A 27,357-nucleotide genomic window follows, 5' to 3' on the forward strand; every position below is an offset into this window, starting at 1 on the left:
CACCAGATTTAATCAGTGTTTCAAAACCACTTCTGCTTTATTTGTGTCAAATTTGTCTCTAATAAACAAGGCATAATGCTCCTAGCATGATCAGTCATATTACTGCTCCTGCCACAACCAACGCTACCTGTAGGTGAGCACTGCGTGTGGATGGCCCTGGCAAGTGCTGCTCATGTCTTTCTCAGGAGAGTCCTGATGTTTTCACCCATTATGGAAATGAGAAAGCCAGGGCCCAGGGTGATGGTTACCAGGGAGAGCTGGCAGGGCTGGGCCTCAAGTCCACCTCCAGCCAACCCTGAGGCTGGTCATAGTACAGGGCTCTCTGCCTCTGCCAGGGCTGTGGGTGAGCTCCATTCTGTCCTGTGAGCACACCACGCAGGGCGAGACTGTGCAGTAACAGCACTCTCCAAAGAGCCACTTGGACAAATGCCATTCTCACCAGCTCCATTTTCCCATTTTTAAGCCAAGGTAGCACTTCCTTCCAGCCAGCCCTCCACTGAGGTGTGAGCAGGACAGACAACACCTCCAAATGAGGTGACCCTCAGAGTTTAACCACACACCTACCATTGCCATGCACTTCCCAGACTCAGACCACTGCTGCTCTAAGCATGTGACATGGATTGGGCCTTGACTAAAGATCAAAAGTGACCTCTCTTTTTAGTAGGAAGTAAAGATTTTTGATAAACAAAGGTACTTTTCAGATTTGTCGCATGTAAGACGACCCATCATTTAGAAACTGTCATCCTTCTAGTTAGACCTGTCTGTACCAAGAATCAATGTAATTGTACAGGTGCCTTCACAGCTGAGGTTCGACTCCCACTTTGTCATCTGTTTGTTTCTGGGGAGAGTTGGGCTCAGCAGACAGTTGTTAGGTTGTCTTGTTGGTCTCTTCCATTTAACATATTTATGAGCAATACATTAATTCATTATTATCATAAATATAATTAACTACTTATAAAGATAATATATGCTCATTGTATAGGATTTGAAAAGTACAGAAGTGTATTAAGAACAAAACAAAATAAATGCTTGTTCTCCTCCTATCATTGGGGAATATCCACTATTAAACATGTCTATCCATTTCTTTCCAATATGGTTTATTTGTATGTTTACACACGCACACACAACAGGAGCATAATGTACATAAAATGTTATATTCTGATTTTAAAACTAATTTATTTTCTTATATTAGTAAATCTTCTTTTGACTCATAATTTTGTAACAGCTTCCTAATATTCTGTCTTTGGGACTTTGGTAACTTTTGCCACCACTTTCCTATCACTGAGTATTTCGGCTCTTCTTTTCCTCATTGTAAATAAAATTGCAAGTCACTAACCATTTTAGGCTAAAGTCTCCAAAAGAGGATTATTAGGTCAAAGCACGCAAGCGTGAAAGTTCCTGATATGTACTCACAATGTTTCTTAGAGGCTTTTACCAATTTTCACACTTAACAGTATAAAAGCTAAACATGAAGATAAAAACAAAAGCCTTTTATTTTTTCATAATGAAATTGAATCTTTGTTCTTACCTTTTTTCCTTATTATAAAATAGTATACAAATTCTACAAAAGTTCAAATAAATATGAAAATGAGGCAAAACCCGAATATTTTTTCCATATACACAAGTAGACACACATTATGAGGCTGTTTAAAAATAACAAATTATTTCCTTTAAATGAGAAATGTGAATAGCCTCCTGCTTTCAAATGGAGCTCCATGGTCCCCCCATGGCCCACCTGGGGCTTCAGCTGGAGCTCCTGTGTGCTGCTCTGCTGGCCATCCAGTCATCAGGAAGCCATGTCCTTTGAATCTGAGGGTCGAATTCAATTATTTATGGTTTCAACCAAAGAGTTGGACAGGGCCATGGGAAAGGGGTTGGTCAAGACCCACATGGGTATGAAACTTGCAAAGTCCACCTCCTTCCTCAGCAGCAAGGCAGCTCATCCGGACTGCCACAGATACATTCATACAGAACTACAGCGGAGAACAAAATATTTGGTTCTGCGTTCATCATTATGGTTGAGCAATATGCTGTAACTACTTCCACAGAGTCCACCACACTGACCATGGGAGAGCTGAAGTGACTAGACTTGCTCTGGTTTCTATTTCCCTTGCCTTATTCACAAAATAGATCTACTAATTTAAGTTGTAGCCCATTGTGCTGCTATCATCTTTCAGACTCAGGATAGTGAATCTTAGGAGTCCCAGCTTGGGAATGCATATAAAAGATGCCTGTATATGTTCCTATAAGACAGTAAATGATAAGGAGGAAAACAGGGTTATCAAAACAAGATATAATAATTTACACACAATGCAAGTAAAGGTAAAAGCAAATGAGTCATAAAACAGAACCAAATGTAAATAGTTATCACCTCTCAGTTTTGCACTTCATTTGCAACAATTTAGCTGGTTATATAACTGTAATGAAACACTAAAATCACTAGACCTACAGTTCTATAAAAACAGCAGCTTTGCAAACTTTCAATTTTCTATTTTCAATGACAGTTAATTCAACATTTCAAAGTATAAAAGTTAAATGAGGCAAAGAATGATAAATGATGCCCCACAATTGCCGAAATCTGATTACACCAAGATAAGAGTAGGCCAAATTCTACTCGCACAAATTTGTACCTAAAGAACAAGACAAATGAAAGAAAGCAAAGAAAGAAGGAAAAAAAGCAAAAGAGAAAGAAAAACTTTACATAAATGAATGCTTCTATTTATTCCTCCTAAATATAATATAAACAAGGAAACAAAGAAAATGCAAATGGACTCAGGATCCCATTTACACTGGGGGGGTGGGGCGGAAATTAATAAAACAGTTCCATCCTGAAAGAAAACCCCAAAATCGACCTCCATTTAAGAAGCTAATTTATGCACTCCTGAGTCCTCATATAAGTTAAGCAGCACAGAATATCACAGCAGGCATAGAACAACAGATCTTGAACCCTGCTGTGCTTGTTCAAGGAGGCAAGTTAAGCTATTCCTAACAGGAAACAAAACACGTGGTCAGGCTATTAAACAGGGATCGTTTTGCCATCCTGTGTAGCCCTGAATGCATCAACTGCTGTTCCAAACAGGATTAGAGATGTGGTTTCCTTTAACTATGGTTTTGAGAAAAATGCTTAGCCTGCTTAGAATTCTCAGGCTGATATTAACCAACATACTGCCAGGCAAGACATGGAGCATCTTTGAAACCTTCAAGAAAGTGTCTTTGACAAACTCCAAAGTTGTATGAAGGCAGCATAAAATGAAGGGAAGGGGCTACCAGTGTGTGGAAAAGTTAACCCCTGCAGACTGCCAAATTTGGAATTCCCCAAAGAGTATTTTTGCCTTTAAGTATTCAAGGCTCCACTCTACAGTGATTAAATTAATCAAACAGTGAACAACTGATGTTTATTTAGTTCCTATAGACAGAACCTACTTGAATGAATATGCAGCTTGAAAAATGGACCATTTTTGCCATGTATGACCAATAAAGATACATTTGCAAACGGAAAATTCTGCTACTAAAGTGGAATCTCCCAGATATTTTTGTAGAAGTCAAGAAGTAACATATAAGGGAAAAAAAGGCAAACCTTTCTTACATATGGACTTCTCTTCACTGTTGGATTCAAGGATAATCAATCCACTGGAGAAACTGGTTCCATTTCCACCAGAAAGAACAGATTTGTGATGGCTTGAAGGCATCAGTTCTGTATGGCTACATGGTTTTTAATCAAGACTTCAGGATTCCACATATGCATTTGGTGAAAATACTTAACAGTGATCAGGTGTATCACCAGTTAGTACCACCCTAATGTTATATCAAAGGTTGAAACCTATAGAGTCTAGAAATTGTCTCAGAGGTGCTTAAGAATCACAGAAAAACAAAACCAAACAATTTGCTTTTGCAAGCCATTGTTCTAGAATAGAGTCAAAGCGGCTAGAAGAGAAGTTTTGGGAGACCCTCAAAATATTAGAATCATGAAAACCATAACTTACAGAAAACAATCATTAATGACTGCTACACATAAGACGGACACCCAAATGGAACATTTTTAGTTGTAGATTAGGCAAGAGATTAAAATAAGCATGTTTACAGAGACATAACTATTTAAAATATTTATAGAGAAAACAGTTGCAGATGATACAAAGAGAGATTCCAACAAAAACACAGTACAAATGCAGACACCATATGGTCCAATGTATGCACTCATGACCTCATGTGAAAAGCAGGCCAAAGACGTAACAGCTGGAGATGCCTCCCTTTTACCTCCAGAACAACAAACTCTTGGGTTTGGAAGGGGCTCATTATAATCATGTCCACGGGTGGATGAAATCTATGGGCAACGTCAAAGGCTTTTGGAGGAAATCTCTCAAAACACTCGTCCCTGGAAGCCTTTGCTTTGTTGGAGTTTCAAGCCCAATCTGCATTTCTTTCTGACTCTGTGTAAACGGTACAGTCAGGTAATGCACAGAGTTTCTAATGAAATACAAGGAGCACCACATACCTTCTGGGGTCTTTTGCCATCTCCTGATTATTCATTAGGCTTGAGTCAGAACCACAAAACACTGCAGACGTCCCAGACCACCACATTGCATATGACTGTTCTCCTGATCTGCTCTAGAGCATCAGGGGCCAAGACAAGCAATGCCTCCCTCAGCAGGATGTCTTCAATCCATAGTGCCTCTCCTCCACTGCCCTCACCTTCCAGCCCAGATACCTGAGGTTTATATTTAAACTCCTTCACTCAAGAGCTGACTTGCCCAAAAACGACCACAAAGAGTCCTGATACCATTTCACACAGGGCTCTTAATAATTTTTAAGGTAAGCAACTTTCTCTATTTTAATAGAAAGAAGATAATTTGCAGCCATGGTGAAGAACAGAAGGCAGAGCTATTCCTTGTTATATAGGACTGCAGAGCAAGTCCCTTGGGTGGTCCTACATCTTTTGGAGAGAGGGAAAACCACTGGGGCATTTTCCTCAATTCTGAACTTTCTATGCCCAAAATAACACGCTTCACTCTGCATGTGATGTGAGTGAGTCAATATATGATGACAGAAGGAAAGAGTGTGAGGAGCTGAGTGCTATCAAAGAATCAGATGTCCCAGCACATTTGTTCTTATCATATTCTGTGTTGGTTTGTTTTAAAATTCCACGGCTGATGGCACCTCAAATTCATGAGGAATCTTCCACAACAGAAGGCTTTTGTACATGGATCAGTGGAAATTTGATGAATAAATGCCAGTATGTTGAGGGTGGCCCATTTTTAGGCACTGAAATTTTAGGCACTCTTTACAAAGAAATTTCAAATGTGGGCAATTAAGAAAGCACGACCTATCAAAGATGCCAAGCTTTCTAGATAATCTGGAGTTCTGACCATATATTTACCCTGGAAGCTGTTGTTCCAAATACTTAGTGAAGTGTTCAGTCCTTTTGTGATGGCACTGAAGTGTAATCAAACATTACCACAAGCCAAGTCACACTCTAGTATGTCTCGCCTTGTATAAATATCTCAAATATATTTGAGTAATTGTGTAATAATTTCTAGGCCTCTGGTTGTCCATATGGTCTGAACAGACTGTCTTTTGTAGAGCAGTTGTGCTCTCTCAACGAGAAGGAATCAAATCATCCCTGCTCCAAACTGGAGAGTTTGGGAGGTACTGCTTAGATTTCGGGGTGGTGCCCTACTTCAATTCTTGAAACAAAACCAACCCACATCTGGCCCCCAGAAATCTCTGTGTCTTCTGGAAATCTTGCTTGTGTTTATAAAATATACAAGAGCAAAGCAGCAGGCACCAGGTAACATGTTTTCTGCCACAACTATCCTTAGGATAAAATGACATGCCATGGGGATGACACAGCAAAGCCAGAGTGCAACCACATGGAATCTTTCCGGACAGAGAACATTCTAGATGGTGGATCATCTCAGACAGACAATGAAGACCAGTGAAAAGGTCTGGCCATTGGCAAGAACTCTGCTCTAATGCTCTCCAGGTGGTATGGGCTATGAGACAAGCAAAGGAGCTGTTGATTTTGCAATTAATGAAACCCAAGGGGAGTTGTCCGAGACTTGGCTTAAGAGCCCAGAATCTAAACTTGGTCACTGGGCCTTACAAATTATTCACATTATCTGTCTCCCTAGGAAAGTATCTCAGGGAAGACTTAGAATGCTATGTTTCAAGGATCTGCCAAATTTACTCTTGACTTATTATTTGAAAATTCTTAGCAAAATGGTTGGGCACAGTCGCCCCCAAACCAGTGGCGACAATAGGGTTCATTGGTGAGACTAACTTGACAGGGACACAGTGGACACCTGAGTCTGTTGGCCGTTCTGCTCCTGCCCAACTTCAGGCTTCTGAAATTGTAAGAGGAAAGCCATTTCACTGGTAGTGAACAGAGAGAAATGCAGAGATAATGGAGACATGCACGACTTGTGAGTTCTGGGGATGACTGGGATGTGACGGAAAAGAGTTTACCTTTTGTGCCTGAGGGAGCTGAAAAATAAGGGGGAAAAAAAAAGAAAAGACAAGAAAAAAGCAATCATTATATAAGAAGTTAAGATTAATTGTAAAACTTCATTTAACTACCATTGGCAAACGGAAAGATCAAAACTGGGAGACAAAGAGGGAAATAAAACTAAAGCCAACCCATTTCCCAAAATAAAGCTACAGTGCTGATTATTCGAACTGCTCTCTAAATCTGTGGTATCAACAGATAATCTGTGAGTACGTGTTTTGGGAATCACCATGCCCAGGCAGTCTGGTAACTTCTGCAAAGCTGGACCTGAAGTTCTTCTGTCCAGTGGCCCAAAACACATGCTTCCAAGACCCAGTTCCTTCTTCCTTGTACACCAATCTTTCCCCACTGGAAAAGAACTGTCCAGAGATATTTGCGGTTGTGAAAACTGGGAGAGGGGAGGGAACGAGAGCTATTAGCCTCTAGAGGGTAGAGACCAGTGATGCTGCTAAACATCTTACAGTGCATAGGATGGCCCCACAACAAAGAATTATCCGGCCCATACGTCACTTGTGCCAAAGTTAAGAAATCCTGCTGTACATAAAGGGAAGAGCATTAGAAGAATGTTTTGTTTTTAAAGTCAATTTTCCTTGCTTTGTAGCGCATTAACTGTTACCTTTATTGGTGGTTAAGGAAGCATGCACAAGGATTTGTGCATCTGAAGTAAAGCTGATACTCTAAGAACAATGAAAGGCAGTAAATCCATAAAATAAGACATAATAGCTCTCCCAATGGCACAGGCAAGGAACTGAAATTATAGGTATGTGGAAAAAGATGAACATTTATGAGACTTTTTTTTCTCTCCATGGAGACTATTAGGCTGTGGTGTAATGCCACAATATTTGTGATCGCTGTTACAGCATGCAGTGTTTTGAAAAGCATTTTTCTAATCTGGAATGGAATTAATATTATCCATGTATTAAAAACCAAATCTAGGAATGACATCATTTTCAAGACTTAACTTCTTGTATAGAGACTAACATTTATTGAGTGTGAACTTGTCACTAGGCACTGTGTTAAGACCTTTATTTGCATTATCCCACTAAATCACAGCAACCCAATAGTAGGTACCCTCATTATCCTCATTTTACAGATGAAAAATAGATGGGACTTAGAGGTTAAGTAATTATACAATGTCCAATAGATAATAAATTGCAGGGCTGGGTTGCCTGACTTTAGAATGCACAAATTCAACCCAACTCACACATTAATAAAGGCCGCAAAACCCTTGGGAATTGTGACTTGCAGGCTTTCTCTCTGTCTCTCTAGAGTTTATAACATCAAAAGTGCTTGAAGATGCAAGACAACTAAGCCAGACATCCCAGGACCCCATTTGAATCGTCTGCCTTCCCATTCTTTTTATCCTGGGAAGAATGCTCTCTCTTCACATGCACCAAGACCTTGAATTCATCCTAAGTCTCTGCCCCTGTGGATGGAGCCCAGCAAAGGGTAGAAGGGATAAACCCAAACCAATAAGATGTCTTGGATCTCAGAGACTTCTCCAGAATGGTCTGGAGAATGTCCATGAAAAGCAGACCCCAACCTCTCTAACACTTAATTTTCAAGCAGTTTTATCCCAAAAGGTCTCTTAATTTAAGAAGACAGCAATACAAGTATGTTTTCCTGATTCTTTCCTCCTAGTATGGCTGCCACTCTTCAAAAAGGAAGCTCGCAAGTTCCTCCGGGCTTTTCAAGAGTTCAGAAAAAATGTTATCAGCAGGTGAGAAATTGAGCCTCCAATGAGGAATCGCTTAAAGAAAAGTCTCTGAAATATTAAACGTCTTTTCACACAAAGGAAAAGAAACCTTGGAGACACCAACATGAAGGGAATGATAAATGTATGTTTCCTTAGGAAAGCATTTGTGTTGAATCACAGCTTATGTCATAGTAAATGCACAGGGGGCCCTGAGAATTACAAATGTTTGATGAACTGTAAAATAAATACCAAAGTTAAGTCCTGCACAAACTGCTGGATTTGACAGGCCTCTTACAAGGGAGAGATGCCCTTTCTCTCTCTCTTTTTGGAAGCTTTATCTTGGTAGAGCAGGAAACACCTCTTTTTGACTCACCCATTGAAGCACATGAGAAGAAATCCCGGGAAGGAAAATGAGAGACTAGGCCTTTGTGGTGATGTCCTCAGCTTAAGACTGCCCTCAAACTCCCCACAAAACATAGATTTTCCTCAAGAAATAACTCGTGAGAACAAAGAGCGACTTTTCCTATCGGAGCTTTTAAATAACATAAATTACAGCTTGCGATGCCCTAAACAGGTTGGACCTCTACGAAGGAGCCTCAGAATAGAACATAACAAATTTAGATGGGATCGTCGGCAGCCACAGACGCTACTGCTTGGGAGCCGGCCCTCTGGAAGACGCGTCACTCACCCAACATTCACAAATGGTGCACAGAGCCCTGAGCTGGGAATCAGACCAGCCAGACATTGGGTCCACCTCGGCCTCTGGCTAGAGTCTTGAGGCACTGCCTTCCAGCCGTTGGTCAGGGAGTTTGTCTGTAAGAAGGGATGGTGGCGGGAGGCCTAGGGAATGGGCCAGATCTTGGATGGTCAGTAGGTTTTGCCTCAAGAGCCAAGTCTGACTGATTAGTAACAGCTGTCTGGAGGGCTGTGTTGAGAAGGATTCTGAAGTTATGTCTGAGTTTTATTGGAAAGAATGCTATAAATAATTAGCAATGTCTTCTGTGGGCTAAAAAATAAGAAATGGCAAAACATATACCTGGACACAATGATCTCTAAAGGTCTTAAGTGCACCTTTTCTTTGGAGTTCTGAGCACATCTATAATTTCTATTATTTATTTGTTTAATGTATCTCCTCTTCTAGGTCATAAGCTCCATGCCGGCATGAGGGTCTCTGCCCTGTCTGTAGGTCTCTATGAAGTTCTCTAAGTTGTGCCTGTGACTGGTGCTCACCTTGTTCAAGAAGGCACCTTATGACTAGGCTATACCTAGGGTGGGTTCCAGGCAAAGATGACTGGGGTAATTGCCTTGAATCTACAGAGTTCTTCTCCACACACACCATGTTATACCCCAAGCTGATGGCTTTCCAGAGAAAAATAAATATCTCTGCCAGAAGGATAGATAGGAAACTCTTTGATCCCCATCTACCTGGTACAGACTTCTGCATATGTGCAGACCATCTTCCTGACCCATGACCATGCAGAAAACCAGCCTGGGAACTTCCCATAGTCACCCCGCCTGAGGTGAGGCAACTTCTTGTCCGCAAAGACCTTTTCCTCTTTGATGCCACATGTAGGCATTGTCAACCAGGCTCCATCTCTCTGGGTCTGACTCCCTACTTACTACATAAGGGCCTGCATGGGCAGCTTCAGCTTCCTTCCAGGCCAAACGCCCCAGGATGGTTCTATATCCAACTGTATACATCCTCCAGTCACTTTTTAAAAGGAAGGGTAAAGAAAGAAGTCTTGGTATGCTGTAGGCTTGCACAGTCCTAGAGAAAGGCTGGGTGAAGGATGCATTTGTCTGAGACTTCACATTTGAACATGGAAAGATTGAGAATGTTTCACTCAAGAGAGAATGAAGGAGAGGAAAGTGAGAGAGATGAAAGCGACAGTAACAATAGAAACAGCCACTCCTGAGTGAACACTCTCAATGGATCAGGTAGTTGGCTAAGTGTTTTACCATCATGAGCAATGCTGGTCCTCACAGCGGACCTCTGGGTTAGATATGAGCATCAGCCTCAGTTTATAGACAAGGACACAGACAAGATTTAGAATGGCTAAGCACCTTGCCAAGGTCAGCCAGCCAGGAAACCCTTAACCTGAGGGTCAAAGTCAAGTGTCCCTTCAGCCTCCACCTCTGTTTAATCATCAGGCTTAAGGTGCTGCTTCTCGTGCAGACCTAGGGTATGATCACCAACCCTAGCTCCTGAAGGAGGTGGGGACCTCTCAGGCCACTCCATCTGGGCATCTCCCATATGAAAAACGGGGAATGAGAAATCCTGGCACCAGCCCTAATAGGAGAGTCTGGATGGAGGAAGAAAATTCAGCTTACCCCGTTTCTCAGCGTGTGATGTGCAATGTACGGTGCAGCGTAAATAGTTGCCATGCCCTCTCCTGTCATAGACATTTACTTGTTCTTCCCTCATTCTGGAACTTTCCCTCACACCTCTCCTGCCTTTCCTAGTAAACATCTACTTCTCTAGTCAGTTGTTACTGACTAGTTCTCAAAGAACACATGCCCTCATAATACCACATATCTCCTATTCATGGCATTGCTACTGTTAGTTGTAGTAACTGCCATTCTGCCCTTCTTTTTAGTAACCAGGCTCAACCAAATGACCCTATTAGAGCTAGGTGTGGCTAAGTGATTCAGTTGTGGTCAATGAGATATCCATGGATGTGGCTTTTCCACATAATGTTCCTAAAAGGACTCCCTCCATCTGGCTTCCAGGAAGGTAGATGTGATGGCTTAAGCTCTAGCAGTCATTCTGGACTATGAGGTTATCTTGAGGATAGAAACCACACATTAGGATGTTGAGGACAGCAGTACTGATAGGCAATTATAATAGTTATGACAAGTTATCCAATCTAAAGGCCTTACTTACCTTACTGAAAATTCGCAGCAAATTTATTAGGCAAATTCTATTATTACCCCAATTTTGCAGATGAAGAAACTATAAGGGCACACAGTAAGAGCAACAAAGACTAGGATTTGAGAAGGGAGGCCAGTAGAAAGTTATTGAATAACCTAGATGAGAGACGATGAAGAATTGGATGAGGGTGCTGGTGGTGGAGGTGGAAGGCAGTGGTCTGACTCTAGACTGATTTTAGAGTGGAGCTCATGGACTAGATGATAAATTGAGGGAAGGAGCAACATCAAGGGTACATACAAGGTGTTTGGCCCAGGAAAATGCAGAAATGGCAGAGCCATTCACTGAGAAGAGGAAGACTATGGGAAAAGCATACGTGAGGAAAAATATTTGGAGTTGTTTTGTCTAAAATAGAGAATTTTAGGACGTCTCCTAGACTTGCAGGCAGAGGTATAGGGTAGACAGCTTGGACACTGTCAGTATGCAGACAGGGTCATGTAGGGAGTGAGTTAGGTAGAAGAGAACCTGCATCGAGGGGGCTGAATCGTGGGGCATTCCACCAGTTAGAGGCCTGCATGAGGAGGTGGGGCCGGGGAAAGAGCTGTGTGGAGAAGGAGATCCGAGCACGCTCTGAGTCTCTGATGCTAAATAAAGGTGTTTCAAAAAGAGACAGTTCCTACGCTGAGGGGAAGGGTGGGATTTTGTTTTAACTCTCCTCCTTCACTCCTTTTCGATCTCAAAGTTGCACGCAGAGCCATGCAGGCCACGGAGGGCACATCCATCACCCTCGCTCAACAAAGTTCCGGAGTCGAGCGGATTCTTTTTCAAAAATAAAACCCCAATTAAAGATCTATTGATCAAAACAACACATTTCACTATGAAATATGTAAAGACCAAATGGGAAACAAAGTGTTTTCCTGCCAACTGTGTAAAACAAAAAAAACCTGGCCTACATATGTTTATTCCATTTGTAAAACTGGCCCTTTGCCTCAGGCCTTATGAATGAGTGATAAATCCCTGCTTGCTGTGAAGGTTCCTCGTGTTCATTTTTTTTCTTGTGTGTGTTTGCATTTATAATCTTCGACATTCTTCTTCATTAAGCAACATGGATAAAGATCCCTACTCCTCTATATATCAGAGGAAGTTCTGTTAATTGGCTCAAACTCCAAAACCTGTGCCAAGGAGGGGCTAGTCTCTGATGAGCTAAGATTCGGCAGCGTAGGTTCTGTCCTACATCCATCCAGCTCTGCCACTCCATGCCAAGCCACCACTGTTGCTCATCCATCTCCTCACTTTCACTCCTCCCCGGCTCCTTTCTCTACACTGCATCCATAACAATCTAAGAGTACAAGCCTGTACTTTGACAAGCCTGTTGTCCAAGCCTCGCTCGCCTCAAAACCTTTGTGTGGCTATTTTCTCTGATTGGCTGATGCTCTGTCCCCTACCCATGTCAAGTCCCTCAACACACCCCCTCCCCACCCCCACCTCCCTGCCCCCAGATTCCTACTTATCTGTCAGATTCCAGCCTTGACTGCACTCGTCTGACAGAGTCCCTATCTCAACCTCAGGTGTCTTTCTATGACATGTCGTTTATTCCTTCTTAGCATGCACATGTTCTGCAATCTTCTTGTTTACTTTTCTGTTACTTCTCCACATCAGAACTCAAGATCCATTCAGGGGCCATATCTACCTTACTCATTGTTTTATCACCAGGGACCAGACCTGTATTCTACCCGGCCCTTGGTAAGGGTTCAGTACATATTTGTTAGAGGGATAGAAGAAGGGAAAGCAGAAAGGAAGGAAGGAAGGAAGGAAGGAAGGAAGAAAGGATGGAAGGAAGGAGACAGAGGAAGGAAGGAGAGAGAGGAAGTTGGAGTTTGGTAGAGAAGGTTTCCGATTCCACCTCTACCACTCACCAGCTGTGAGGACTTGGGCAACAATATACCATCTCTGAGCTCTGGATTTCTCATCTGTAAGACTGTAGTAATAACACTATTTCATTGGATTAATGTGAGGATTAAATGAGATAAATACACATTGAGTCCCTAAAGAAGCTGGCCCATAACAGTTGCTGTTTGTATCCCTTGACCTTGTAACCTCTAGAGTTATCAGGGTTGGCCCCAACCTGATGGTGTGTGAGAGGTTATACTAACAACAAACTACTTCGTGGTCCACAGATGAGCCCAGGGACCTTGGACCACAATCCCTCTTGCTGGGCTATCACTTCTTCAGAGCAGGTTATGTGAAGAAGTGATAAGGCCTGAAGAAGGTGCATGAGACAGTGTGTGACTCTTTCAGTGGACATGTGTCTCTTTGCTCTCACCATCAACCCCTTTCTTTTGTAGTGGTCCCCTTGCCCTGCATAAGACTCTACTCTAAGCCCCATGATGGTGATAGTGCCCAGAACTTCGCCAATCAACTCATCACTCTCCCTTGGCCACAGCAATTGGCTCAGGGTGGACACGTGACCTAACCTAGTCTAATCATGACTTTGATAAAGGTAATAAAAAATAATACCCCTTTCCCTCTTTCTCTCCTCCTCCCTGTCCTCTCTCCACTAGAGTCTGAGAGGATGCACTGGGGGGACAGATCATCAAATGAGGCCTGAAAATGAAGCCAGCACCACTGAAAGCAGGGCAGCGAGGTGGATAGAACTCAGTACCAATGGTGTCATTTGAGCCCCACATCCATCCATGGGACTGAGCTTCTCGTGGCTCCCAGCTTAGTATGAGCCATGGGGCCATCCTGAGTGAACTGAGGTTTGCTCATTATTCCCATAGGCACTTGCAGGTGGCCATCTCTAGGTACACACCATTGCTGCTCATCACTAGATTTTACTTGTACAAATCAAGGGATTCATCAAAATATTTCCATACTGTTGGTTCAGCTTCAAAAATATTCAGGAGTAATTTCCTCAAAAGATTTCCAGTGCTGTGTGTGAAATTTCCTCACAAACACAAAGGGCATCATATTTCTCCAAAGTCCGGAAGCCATTTTAGCTTTTACGATAATGTTAGATAAATCAGAAGACAAAAGGGCATCTCTTTGTGTCATTCTCCTTCTCCTTGGAATCTCCTCCTCCCTGGCCTTCACATGAGCGTCAGTCTACTTCCTTTACTCCATGTTCCTTCTCTAGCTCCTTAAATGTGGGCACCCTGCTGTTCATCTACAATCCCTATTTGAGGTGACCTCCCCCAGTCTCATGGCTTCAAGTAAGCTCTTCTGGTGGTGATGAAGGAGACAGGGGAGGAAAGAGGAGGAGCAGTGATAGAGATACCCTGCAGCGTGGAGGACAAGAACAAAAACAGACTCGATAAAAGAAAAGGAAGAAAGAAAGAAAAATAAATCATAAATACATAGAAATAAATAAAAAGCAAAAGTAAATAAAACTGACTTTTCTACTTTAAAATTATTCGAGTCCCCATTCCAATTTTCACTTCATATCTTGTAAGTCCTTCAAATCCTGTTGGAAAGACTCATGCGGAGAATGGTATCTATGCATTCCAGTTTTCCTTGCTCTTATCAACTTGGGTATTATCTTACCTGACAGTATAGAGTTTAATAGTGATTTCTCATCATCTAGTTTAGGGTACAGATGGAACTTCAGCTTCTTTTTCCAACAGTATGTTTAAAAGCAAGAAAAATATGGACAGAAAGACCCTTCTTTGCAACACACATACTTTTAACAATTTAAAAAAATTTTTAAATATTTGTTTTCTCTAAGAAAAAACATCATGTAAGCATGCATGTTCTTTATAGAAAATAAGATATCAAAGATAGGTTAAGAAGACATTTAAAGCCATGTATGATGCTAACATCCACTGTTGATCTCAGTTAACATCATGTAAAATGACTACACAGTATTCAATTATTTGTGTGTATAATACATTACTTAGGGGCCGGCTCCGTGGCCGAGTGGTTAAGTTCGCGCGCTCCACTGCATCGGCCCAGGGTTCGGATCCTGGGCGCAGACATGGCACCGCTCGTCAGGCCACGTTGAGGCGGCGTCCCACATCCCACAACTAGAAGCTGCAACTAAGGTATACAACTATGTACTGGGGGGGTTTGGGAAATAAAGCAGGAAAAAAAAAAAAAAAAAAGATTGGCAACAGTTGTTAGCCCAGGTGCCAATCTTACAAAAAAAAAAAAAAATACATTACTTATTGAATTTCTTATTATTAGCTATCCAGGCTGTATTCACCTTGTCACTAACATGAATGAAACTGTAATAAACATCCTTGTAGTGAAATTGTTGCACACATTCTCAACTTTTCAAGAACTTCAATTATTGGTCAAGGGGCATTGCATATTTCAGTCCAAATACTTTCAAGGAAAGTTGGCCTAATTTACACTTTGACCAGGATTCTCTTTTTCCAATGCTCATTTCACCACCTCTAAGCCAACACGATGTATTATCATCTTTAAAAATCTTCCAGTAATTTTAAATACAGACTATATGGGTGAGCCTTTTCTGTGGTCCACGTGAGTTAAAGACAGAGAGAATATTAAACTTCAAAATTCCTGAATAGCCAAAGGGCTGTTTCGGGTCTCCAGAGAACAATGCACTGCCCACTGCAGACCAGCTCCCCCAGGTGATTTAGTAGAAAAGAAGTGGACTGATAACTAAAGGTCAGATTTTTCAAACTTAACTTTGGATGAAAAAATCTGGTTTATGTTGCAGCAGTAGAGCCCTGCCTAGATGAAAGGCAAACCTGCATAAATTATTCACTTGATGGCAGACATTTTTTGGGACGCTAGAAAATGCGGATTATTAATGGGCAGACCAGAACAATTCTCACATTACATATAGCTAAGGACTATCGCCTGGGGGAAAGCCCCAGACATTTTGCTCGTTATAATGTTCCCAAAATTCTCACAATAAAGAAGTCATTTCTCATCAGACTTGAACTCTGCATTGTATCGGAAAAATAAGTTTCCAATTAAAATTGTCATTCTTCAGCCTTATTTTGGGTGGTCATCCTGCTGAAAAATTATCTGGAGTCCTGGCAATGTGGGGGAGCCTGAGGTTCTGCTGGTTCACTGTGAGAACACAGGTTGGTAGAATCAAAAGGAAATTTGGCAAAGTCCAGATAAAACCACCACCATGATCTGTTTGTATTTCCTGTTTGGAAACCACATTGGTCCACATGGCAGTCAAGGGATCAGTGTAGATTAAGGAGGATCTGATAGGGAAGGAAGTTCTTTTCTGCAGGATTCATTTTGGAAATATCTGAACAGGATGCAAACCCACTCAGACCTTCTCCTGAACTCCCACTCTACCAGTGTCACTTTTCAACATTGTGACTGCTTCCAGTTGAATGCTCTAAGCTGCTGGTTTTAATTAAAACTTAATTTGCAAAAATGTTTCATAATTTATGCACGTCATGTAATTCCTCTGAGATGATGAACTTGGAGCCAACTCAGGGCCATATAAGGAGACATTGTACAAGAAGGTTGGGGGAGGAAAGGGCTGTAGGAAAAGAAGTACCAACAGGGGTGCAAGAGAGAAAGGTATTGACACTTTCTTTCAGCCTCCTGTCACTTGGATCTGTAACCATCTGGGAGAGACATAAGCCTTGATGTCTGAAAGCAAAGAGCCCATTTGGCTGGTCATATACTCAGAGAACCAGAAGGGTTGGCAATGACCAGAATGGCCCTCCAAGAAAGGCCTCATCAGGGCAGATGGTGAGCCAAAGAACTCAAAACCCTCAAAGTAGATGAATGGGTTCACATACTCCCCACAAAAGGAGACATAAAAAACCCCCAGAGGAAAATTAATGAAAACTCAAGAGTCTGCAATGAAGCCATTACTTCACTCAACAGATGTCTTCAAGAGAGAATTTGCAGGGATCTGCCAAAATGTTGAACCACAAAAAAATCTGTGTAGCAACTTAACTAGAAACATTGGGCCCCCAAGAAAGACAATCAGAAAGACCCTCCCCTCAACACACATCCTTTATTAACTGTAAAGTGAATCAATCTCCAGTCACATTCCATGTCTGCAGTGGAAAGAGTATATAGACAGTATTTGACATAGAAAAAAATTGAAGGGCCCAAAATAAAGGCAAACACATATTCCGCATACTCACAAAGGATGGGCCACAACATCACTGCTGTATTTTTAGTAGCCAACCTGGTAAGTGATACATTTCACTGATAGATTATCTCCATGTCTACCTCTACCTCTACTTCTACCATCTCCATCCATAACTCAAAGCTTCAACTTGGTCCATCCATTTCCTGCCTCCAATCAAAAACTTTAGAAGCTGTTAAGTAAAAGTAAGAGACTATGTAGTTCTTTCATCCATCAAGCCTGTACGTCACAGAAGTAAACACATTAAGTAGACAGTCAAGGGTAGAGGTGTAAGCCATGGGTGACAGATAATCCTCTGTTTATGTTCTCAGTCAGGGGATCCTTCAGGAAACTCCCAGTTCTGTGATTCCAGTCTGGGAAATGTCTGTGATTCTAGTCTACGAGAACTGCTTTTCTATGAAAAATCCATGGACATTTCCTTTTCTTACATATTGTTTTCACCTTGGCCCATCAGCGAATATATTTTACGTTTACCTGGACAGAGAAAGAACTGCCAAAGCCATGTGTTGAATGATATTAGTTCTCTTTGTGCATCTAAGCACTTCTCAAATCAAGATTGTATCCTACTTACTAAAAATGAGAGCTTGCACACACTGAGTGCTTACTCTAAGCCAGGCCAGGAGCTAAGGGCTCTGAATGCATCCTCATGAATAATTCTCCTAACAACTGTAGGAACCGAATATGATCATCTACATTTCAAAAGTGGGAAAACTGAGACTGACTCCCAACACTGTTTTTGACCCAACAGGATAAACAAGTCAAATAATCCAACTGCTCTTTTCCTAAAAACTTAGAATAATCTATTAATGGATAATGAAGGGAATACAAAGTAAAAATAAAGATGAAGTGGTTTGCTTGCCAGTAGAGTAGCAGAGAACTTTGTTCTTCACTGAAGCCTGCTGACACACTGACGACCATACTACTTCAGGCTTATTTTGGTCATGTCTAGAAAGGAGGAGGTCTATTAATATGTTGGGCCTGCTGATCTCTCAAACTACATTTTACTCCCCACCCCTCAAATCTGGGATTTGGCAATCTTTAAGTACATTTTGCCAAACACATGTTCCTATAATTTTGAAGTCCATGTGTATTTCCAGTGGAATTTTTCTTATGGTCTTGATTAATTTACAATTAAATCATAAAACGGAATAACTTTTACTGAATATCTTTATTTCCTAGTGTCTTTCTTTTTGTCATTTTACAGGACTTTTTTTCTCATACCTAAGAAAGTCAGGTCTTATCAATGACACTTGGGCCCACATCTCAAAGAGGCCAATATACTTCTAAAGTTCACATTTAAGAGCTAAAGAAATACAAATGCCAAGAACTGAACTCCAAATTCCGTCATTTATACTGAATACATAAGTTAGATAGCATGGTCAAGGAGTAAAGCATGAAGCATAAAAAAAGACAGCTATCTCACACATTGACTTAGCATAGTATAATTAAATGAAAATTATCTCAATTTCATAGCCAATAAATTGTCATTGTCTTAAAAAGTTAAAAAAAAAAGCTAAGCATTATTCTTGGTTAAAATTAATCTAAACCCAATATATTTTTTCTTATCTTGAATGTGAATGAACAAATGGAACAATTTAATTAAATAATCTTAAAGATAAAACAAACTAATCCTCATCATTATTGTCTTTTATTTCTAAATTTCCACTGCGGTCACAATGGAGTAACTAGTACTGGAAAGTCCTCCAGACACAAATAACTAGATAACTGGACAGAACAAAAAAAAGGCAAATGTCCTTTGATATTGGTCAATAATCAGCACACTCTTTGCTTTCTGAAAGCAGGCAAAAAAGTGAGGTAAGACTCATGATCACTCCAATACTTTACCTAAAGGCATTTACAAGACCCCAGAGCAGGGAGAGTCAAGCCAAGCAGAGCCCAGTAGTTGTGCTCAATTGAGAAGCAATGAATCAGAGTTCACAGAGGTTGAGCCAGTTGGAATTTGTGAGGTAGAGCACTGGAGAGAGAAAGCTACCCAGAGAAAGAGCTCCAGAAATCTAGAGAGGTCCTCTTGAGTCTTGAGTACTAAAATGAGCATGTATAGGGTGAGACTCCACAAGGCTGGGCAGAGTACAATTACCAGCAGGAGGATGGGGGAACTATAACGAAGCCCTAAGGTAAAAAAAAACCTATTGGACCTCAAATATGGCTGATAAGATACAAGTTCCAACCAGCCAGAATATAATACTTTGTTAAACACCCAAGGCATTCAATAGAAACCCCAGAAAGCCAACACCTAGCATTAGAACTGAACTTTCCCCAGAATGAAAGATGCACCATTCTTGCCTAACCAAAGCTTTACAAAAAGCATCTAACAGCCAAGCTGATTTAGAAGTAAATTAACTGGCTGCCAGGACAGAACTCAACACTCTTTAAAAGAAGACAACAAAATCAAGACACTCAACAATATAACACCACTAACATGATGTCATTATGCCCAATACCTAATAAAAATTATTAGATATAGAAATAGGAACATGTGACTCATAAGATGAAAAGCAATAAACCAGTAGAAATGTACCCAGAAATGATGTAATTGGAAAACATGGACTTTAAATCAGCTATTACAAATATAATCAAGAATTTAAAGGAACACTTGAACATTATGAAGGGAGAAATAAAAACTAAAAACAAATCCAAAACCCAGTAAAAACCAAAAGCAAATAGGATTCCTAGAGTTGAAAAATATAGTGCTTAAAATAAAAAAAAGTCATCAGATGGCTTTAACAGCAAATTAGACATTTCTGAAGAAAAGATCAGTAAACTTGAAGACATACCAATAGAAGTAATTGAAACAGAGAGAGAGAAAAAAAGGTTGAAAAAGAATAGTAATTAGTAGGAAAATATCAAGCAGATGCATACATGTTTAATTGAAATTCTGGAACTTTGTGGGGTGGGGAAGGGACAGAAAAAATAATTGAAGAAATAACAGCTAAAGATCTCAAATTTGATAAAATTTATAAACACACCATCCAAGAAGCTTAAAGAACCTCAAGCAAGATAAACACACACACAAACACAATACTGGGGCTGGATCCATGGGGTAACAGTTAAGGTTGGCATGCTCTGCTTTGGCGGCCTGGGTTCAGATCCTGGGCATAGACGTACACCACTCATCAGCCATGCTGTGGTGGTGACCTATGTACAAAACAGAGGAAGATTGGCACAGATGTTAGCCCAGGGCTAAGCTTCCTCAAGCAAAACAAAAAGGAAAAAAACCCCACAATACCAAGGCACATTAGAATAAAATTGCTGAAAACCAATTCTAACAACAAAATCTTAAAAGCAAACAATAAAATAAAGGCACAGTAGTATAAAGAATCAAAAGTAAGACTTATCACTGACTTCTCAACAGAAACAATGCAAGCCAGATGATAACAGAATAACTGCTTTAAAGTACTGTAAGAAAAAAATGTACACTTAAAATTCTACACCCAGTGAAAATATCCCTCCAAAAGAAGGTGAAATAAAACGTTTGTAGACCAAAAAAACAAAAATTCTGAGAATTGCACTTTAGAAAAGATTAAAGGAACTTCTTTAGGCTGAAGGAAAATTATTCCAAATAGAAGCTTAAATCTATACAAAAGAATAAATAGCACCAGAAATGAAATAATGTGAGTAAATATAAGATTTCTTTCTCACTATTTAATTAACCATTTTAAGCAAAACAAAAACAATATATCATGTGGGGTTTATAATATATGTGGGAGTAAAAAGTACGATAATAATAGCACATAGAATGGAAGGGGGGCATAGCAGTATACTGTTGTAAGCTGTTTCCATTATAAGGAAGACAGACTGTGATAAGTTAAAGATGCAAATCATTACACTAGAGCTATCACTCAAAAGACACAACTATGAGATATAGCTAAGAGGTCAATAGTGGAGATAAAATGGAATTTAAAATACTCAATTAATTCAAAAGGAGATCAAAAAAAGAAGAAAAATTTAAAAATACATATGAGTGTATATATATATATATAAAATACACAAATTTATGACAATATGGTAGAGTTAAATGAGAAGAAAAATAAAACAACAGATTAGATAGATATTTATAACAATATAGCAGACTTAAAACCAAATAATATAGATAATTACATTAAACGTAAATGTATTATACACACCAATTAAAAAGTAGAGATCATCAGGCTGGATAAAAAGAAAAAAGATCCAACTATATTTTGTCTGTAAAAAGTACATTTAAATAAAAAGATACATAGGTCAAAGGTAAAAGAATGGAAAATATATACCACAAACTAATAATCATAAGAAAGTTAGGATGGCTATCTTAATATCAAAACAAAATAGACTTCAGGATAAGAAATATTGCCAGAGATAAACAAAAATATTTCATAATAATAAAACAGTCAATTCACTAAGAAGACATAGTGTATGCTCCTAATAAGAGACCTTCAAAACATGTGATGCAAAAATTAGCAGAATCAAAAAGTGAAACAACACAACCAGAGACACTTACAACTAGAATACACAACCAGTTACTTGGGGGCCTGTAGGGAGGAGGGGGAGGTGGAGGAGGAGGGGGAGGGGAGGGGGAGGGGAGGGGAGGGGGTGGGAGGAGGGGAAGGGGGAGGGGGTGGGAGGAGGGGAAGGGGGAGGCGGGGAGAAGGAAGAGGAGGAGGAGGAGGAGAAGAAGAAGAAGAAAAAGATTGGCAACAGATGTTAGCCCAGGTGCCAATCTTTAAAGAAAAGAAAATGAAACAGATAAATTTAGAATTTTTTTGGTGATTTCAACAGTCCTCTCTCAGCAATTGACAAAACAACTAAACAGAAAACAGAAAACATACAAAAGACTTGAACAACACTATCAGTCAATTTCATCTAATTGACATTTCGAGAACAATATACACAATAACTTCAGAATACACATTCTTTTCAAGCACATGTGAAATATTCACCAAGAAAGTCTATATTCTGGGTCATAAAACAAGTGCCAAAAAAAATGTTGAAATCATAAGATGTATTCTCTGAACTCGAGAAACAAATTAGAAATCAGTAACAATAATATATCTAATAAAATTTGAAGATATTTGGAAAATAAGACACTTCTAAACAACCTATGAGTTACAAAATCCCCAAATCACAAATGACATTAGAAAATATTTTGAACTGAATGAAAACAAAAACACAACATATCAAAAGTTGTGAGATGTGGCTAGTAGTTCTTAGAAAGAAACACACAGCTTTAAATGCCTCTGAAAGAAAAAGAGAAAGGTCTGATATCAATGGTCAAAGCTTCACCTTAAGAAGCTAGGGGAAAAAAACAAATTCAACACAATATAATCAGAGGAAAATAAAAAACTAAAAAATAAGAGAAAAAATCAATGCAACAGAAAATGGACAAACAAAAGAATAAAATTAGTGAAGCTAAAGGCTGGTTCTTTGAAAATACCAAAAAAAGTTGAGAAATGTATAGCTAGACTGATAACAAATTGCCAATAGGAGGAATGAAAAAGGGGATATCACCATAGACCCTAAAGGCATTAAAGGGATAAGAGAATGTTATGAATATCCTCATGCCAACAAATTCAATAAACCAGATGAAGTAGATGAATTCCTTAAAACAAAAATGAGGAAAATTGAAATAAGAAATATAAAGTCTACACATCTCTACATCTATAAAATAAAATGAATTTGGAATTAAAAACTTCCCCACAAAAAAAACTCCACACCCAAATGGTTTCGTTAGTGAATTCTAACAATATTCAAGGAGAAATACAGCAATCTTACAGAAACTTTTTCATAAGATAAAGAAGGAAATACTTCTCAACTCATTTTATTAGATGGGCATTATTAAAACTTGACGAATTACAAGAAAAACTACAGACTTATATCCCTTGTGAATACAGAAGCAAAGATCCTTAATAAAATGCTAGCAAACTAAATCCAACAATGTAAAAAAAGAAAAAACCATTATGACCAAAACATGTTTATCATAGAAATCTGAAGTTTTTACTATATTCTTATAATTCATATCAATTATAATCTGCCATATATAGAAGACCACATTTTCCAAAGTGGGCCGTAACAATGTCTCCCATGCCATGCTCTGTGTACAATGTAATGTTGATACTCCTATAAAGTATCGGGGTCTATGTCCCCACCCCCTGAAACTGGGAAGACCGGTGTGATTGCCTCAATCTAGATAGTATGGGGGAAAAGTCACCATATGACTTTCAGAGATAGATTATAAACGTCACACACTTCTACCTTGATTTGGAAACCCAGCCCCATGCTGTGAGGAAGCTCAAAGTAGCTCATGCAAAGTGACCACATGGATGCAGGTGTGGCCAATGTATCTGCTGATAGCTCACCTGAAGTCTTAGTCAACAGCCAGCATTAATCACCTGACATGCGAATAAAGATGCCTCCAGGTGACCTAGGCCCCAGTCATTGAGTCACCCTGGCCTTTGAGTCTTTGGGGCTAGGACCCTAGATGTCACTCAGTGGAGGTAAGCCATCCTTCCTGTTCCCTATCCAGATTCCTGCCACAGCATTTCTGAACATCTGAAAATGGTTGTTTCACACCATTATGTTTTGGGGGGTCTATTAAACAGCAACAGTAATAGAAGATAGAAATTATAATCCCTGTTTTACAAATGAGGAAACTGTACCTCATGAAAGTGCCTTGAACAAGTTAGCACGGTTGGCAAGTGGCAGAGGTGGGGTATCAACCCAGCTTTCTCTGCCGTCACTGCACACACTGACCTAGACAAAAGGAGTCCTGAGTGTGATCCCACCTCATTCACCAGGGTTCTAGCTCAGGGCCGTAAGAGGCTTTGGGCCCATGATCACCAAAATGATGATCTGGCCCCAACTCTGCTTCTCTCAGGACGACATTTGAGGCCAGGGTTTGATGTGTATGGGTCATACAGCCAAAACCATCTCACTATTGAACCTTTAGCAAAGATATATCCCCAATGTCTACAATTGCAAAGCTCAAGTAGCTCAATCAGCCATGAATTCTGGGCATTTATACAAGAGTTGGTTGAAACATGAGCCTAAGGAACTCTTGCCAAACAGCTGCAAAGAGTACAGGAAGCAGAAGAATAAAACCTGTTACGGTCTTGGCTCCTACTTCAGTGCAGCACAGGAGATATCAAGGGGTGAACCAATAAGTATTTATGATAACAAGACAGAAATCATCGATCCGTTTCCTTCCTAGAAAGATGACTGAACTCAGGAGGGTTGAGACGGGTTGGCATTTTCTATTTTCTATCGTCTTCTCCTCTGTCCCCCCACCCCTACCCCTACCAGTCCTTTCTCCTTTAATACAAACATCAGTTTATTCTCCACAGAGGTACAAGTCCTCTATCACCAGACTTGAACAAATTCCCCACAGATGCAGAAGAAAAGTAGCAAGATTTGCTTAGACTCCTAGGCTGTCAGATCTAGAAGGAAGCTGAAAAGAGCAGCTGCTTTTGGCAATAGTACTTTGGTTCACCTTTGAGGCAAAACCCATCCTCTAGTCTCAGGTCTTGTGGCTGGACTGGCACTGACTCCACGCTCCCCCAAATCCCAGGTTAGATGTGTGACTCACGCCTGGCCAATCAGAACACTCCATCCTGTTGACCACTGTGATTGGTTCAGGCAGAGATAAGCAGTGTCTGAAGCCATGAGAGTCAGCACCAGGGCCTTGGCTGGAACCATGAGCAAAGAGAAGATTTCATTCTTCTGGGGGCAGGGGGCTCTACTACTAGGATGTGAACCTGGAGTTGTTGATGGCAGTCTCGACACCACAAGGGGAGGAGAGTCTCATCTGAGAATAAAGCCAAACAAAGGAAAACAGAACCAAGAGATGGCAAAAGGCAGATTCCTGACAGCATTTGGGCACCTAGATCCAGCCATGCCCTAAGAGAGCTACACTTTGATACTTCAGTTTCATGATTCAACAGGCTCTCTTTAACCACCCAAGTCTGGCTGAGCTGGATTTCTGTCACAGCCAAAGGGACCGGATTCACTAAGACAACACATTATCAACTATCTACATCAATGGTTCATGAACTCCGCTCTGTGGAGTCCCCAAATTTGCTGAACTACAAGTGAACCAGAGAGACTGAGGGTCAGGGGCGCCCTGACCCCAATTTAATCAGAGCAGCGCTTTATTTTACATATGATGGCTGTTATGACTTCGTTTGAGCAAAAGAGCTTTACTAATTAAGAAGGAAAAAAAAGACAGCTCTTCAGTTCAACCAGCTGATTTTAGAGGTCCAGAAAACCCAAGTGGCTTTCACAAAGCAAGCTTGTGACTCGAGTATGCCTCCACCCATTCATCTAGCACACTGCCGGTTAACTCCTAATGCTAAGGCTGCCAATGCTGCTCCTATCAGCCTTGGGTCTTGCTTCTGTGATGGAAGCAGGTCTGTGGCTTCCAGGCACCTCACCCCAACATGTAAGAGGGTCCAACATGGACCTCTGGCTTCAGTTACCTGCACACCCTGAGTTCAGAGCCACATACCTGCCATGCTCTGGGCACATGCCCCAGTTGTCATGCTTCCCAGAGTGTATCACAGACCACGGACATACAGGGTTAGTTGTTTACTAACCAGTAAACAAAAGACAGTAACATCCCAGAAACATGGTAGGCTTCATTCCAAGAGCCTCTTTAACTACAATGGATGGTGTCAACAATTGGAGCTCCAAACAGGTTCAATGTTTTTGCATTTTTAAAGATCACGGTATGAGAGAGCTTTGCTTAGAATCCTCTTCTTTGACTCATGCTGGGCTCATGTAGAAGTCCCACAAGTTTGCCAGGGAACAAACTTATTTCTGTACCCACCGCCTGTCAGAGTACAGGGTAAAACTTCTTTTCAGTATTCTAAATTAGTGATGTGGTTTTTGAAAAGGCTTTTGGAATTTATCATCTTTAAAATAAAATAAAAAAAAAAGCGAAATCTGGTCACTTTCGAGATAAGCTAATTAAGTCCCATCTGTCTCAATGTAGCTGCCCTCTATTTTGAAGTGAAAAAAAAAAGAGAGAGAATCCAAACTGGCAATAATGTCCTTTTAATTGAATAAACCAACAGTTTTCTCATTCTAATGAGCATAAACTGTTTACAGAAAAGATTTTATTTAAATTATCCAGAGTGATTACTTTAAATGCACAGTTTGGTTAAAAGCTACAGTCATAAATAATTAATTTTTCTTTTAAAAAGAATTATGCAAATTTAAGCCAGGAGGCTAAAAATAGAAAGCGTCTAATCACATGTGAGTAGAGCTTGCATTTCTCTCCCTTGCTACTTTGTCTCCAGGTTTCTGTCTTTGCACCTGCTGTGAATACAAACAATGCCTGCCCTTGCTCACCACTGTCTGGGGTAGTTCTTACGCTCCCTGCCAATACTTTATGCTCATGCTGGACATTGAGTGAGGCCACAAAATGGGTGTGACCTGCTTTGTGTCACGCCCCAAATAATGCCATGTGCCTGTGAATGTTAGCAAATTCTTGGTGATGGAGGGAAGACAATCAATTGATCAGGACATGTTTCCTAAGCATCTATCCTGAGCAAGCATTCTGCTAAGTGAGCAGAGCTCAGAGAAATAAACTCCTCTTTAAGGAACTTCACAGACTATTCATAACAGAAAGTTAAATAAAAACACAAGATAAAGACTAGACAGTAAATCTTCAAGTGCCCAGAGGTAGAAGCTGGTTAACAGTGCACAGCAGGAGACACCACAGGAGCCAGGATTCTGAGCTTTGGGCTTTTGGGATTTTCAGGTCAGATAACCTGAGATTCCACAATCCCTTTTACCTCATCTGGCCCTGCCGAGCAACAGAGGCACCCCTGAGCATAGCCAAGAAAGAGAAGCCCTTTCTAGATGATGGGCTGCTGCCACAGGACTGCAGGATATACAGAGGACTGCCAGCTCACCAGGGCAATGGCAGCCCAGCAGCAGGCAGGATCAGGCTCCAGAGGTGTGAGCGCCGATGCACAGGAAGGATGAGCTCTAAGCACAGAGAGGCTGAGATGTGTTCTGGTGTTACTCCAGCTGCAGGAGTTCTTGTGTATAGGAAGGGAGCTGCCAGGGGCTTCAACAATTTGAGGAAGATAGAAGCGGATTCTGGAGGGCAGCAGGTTAAGGGGGCAGAACAAAACTTGTGAATGGCATAGTCAAACATAAGGAATTTCCAGCTCCTAGGATTATGCCCATAGAGTTTC

General features: G+C 40.6%; 1 protein-coding gene across 4 annotated transcripts in view; it reads right to left on the reverse strand.

The window, feature by feature from the left end:
- The window catches only part of CACNA2D3 (calcium voltage-gated channel auxiliary subunit alpha2delta 3), an 832,052-nt gene that overhangs the window by 220,713 nt on the left and 583,982 nt on the right, over positions 1–27,357 (reverse strand). For 3 of the 4 annotated variants that reach the window (XR_011526928.1, XM_070574988.1, XM_070574990.1), the window contains one exon: positions 6,463–6,480. The exons of the other annotated variant lie outside the window; for it this stretch is intronic. Coding sequence is in view for 2 of the 3 variants with exons in the window: in XM_070574988.1 (XP_070431089.1) it covers positions 6,463–6,480 (18 nt within the window). In the remaining variant the exon portion in view is untranslated. The remainder of the gene's footprint in view (positions 1–6,462; positions 6,481–27,357) is intronic. 4 annotated transcript variants of the gene reach the window in all.

The sequence above is a fragment of the Equus przewalskii genome, chromosome 15 (genome assembly GCF_037783145.1).
Source record: "Equus przewalskii isolate Varuska chromosome 15, EquPr2, whole genome shotgun sequence".
Taxonomy (NCBI): domain Eukaryota; kingdom Metazoa; phylum Chordata; class Mammalia; order Perissodactyla; family Equidae; genus Equus; species Equus przewalskii.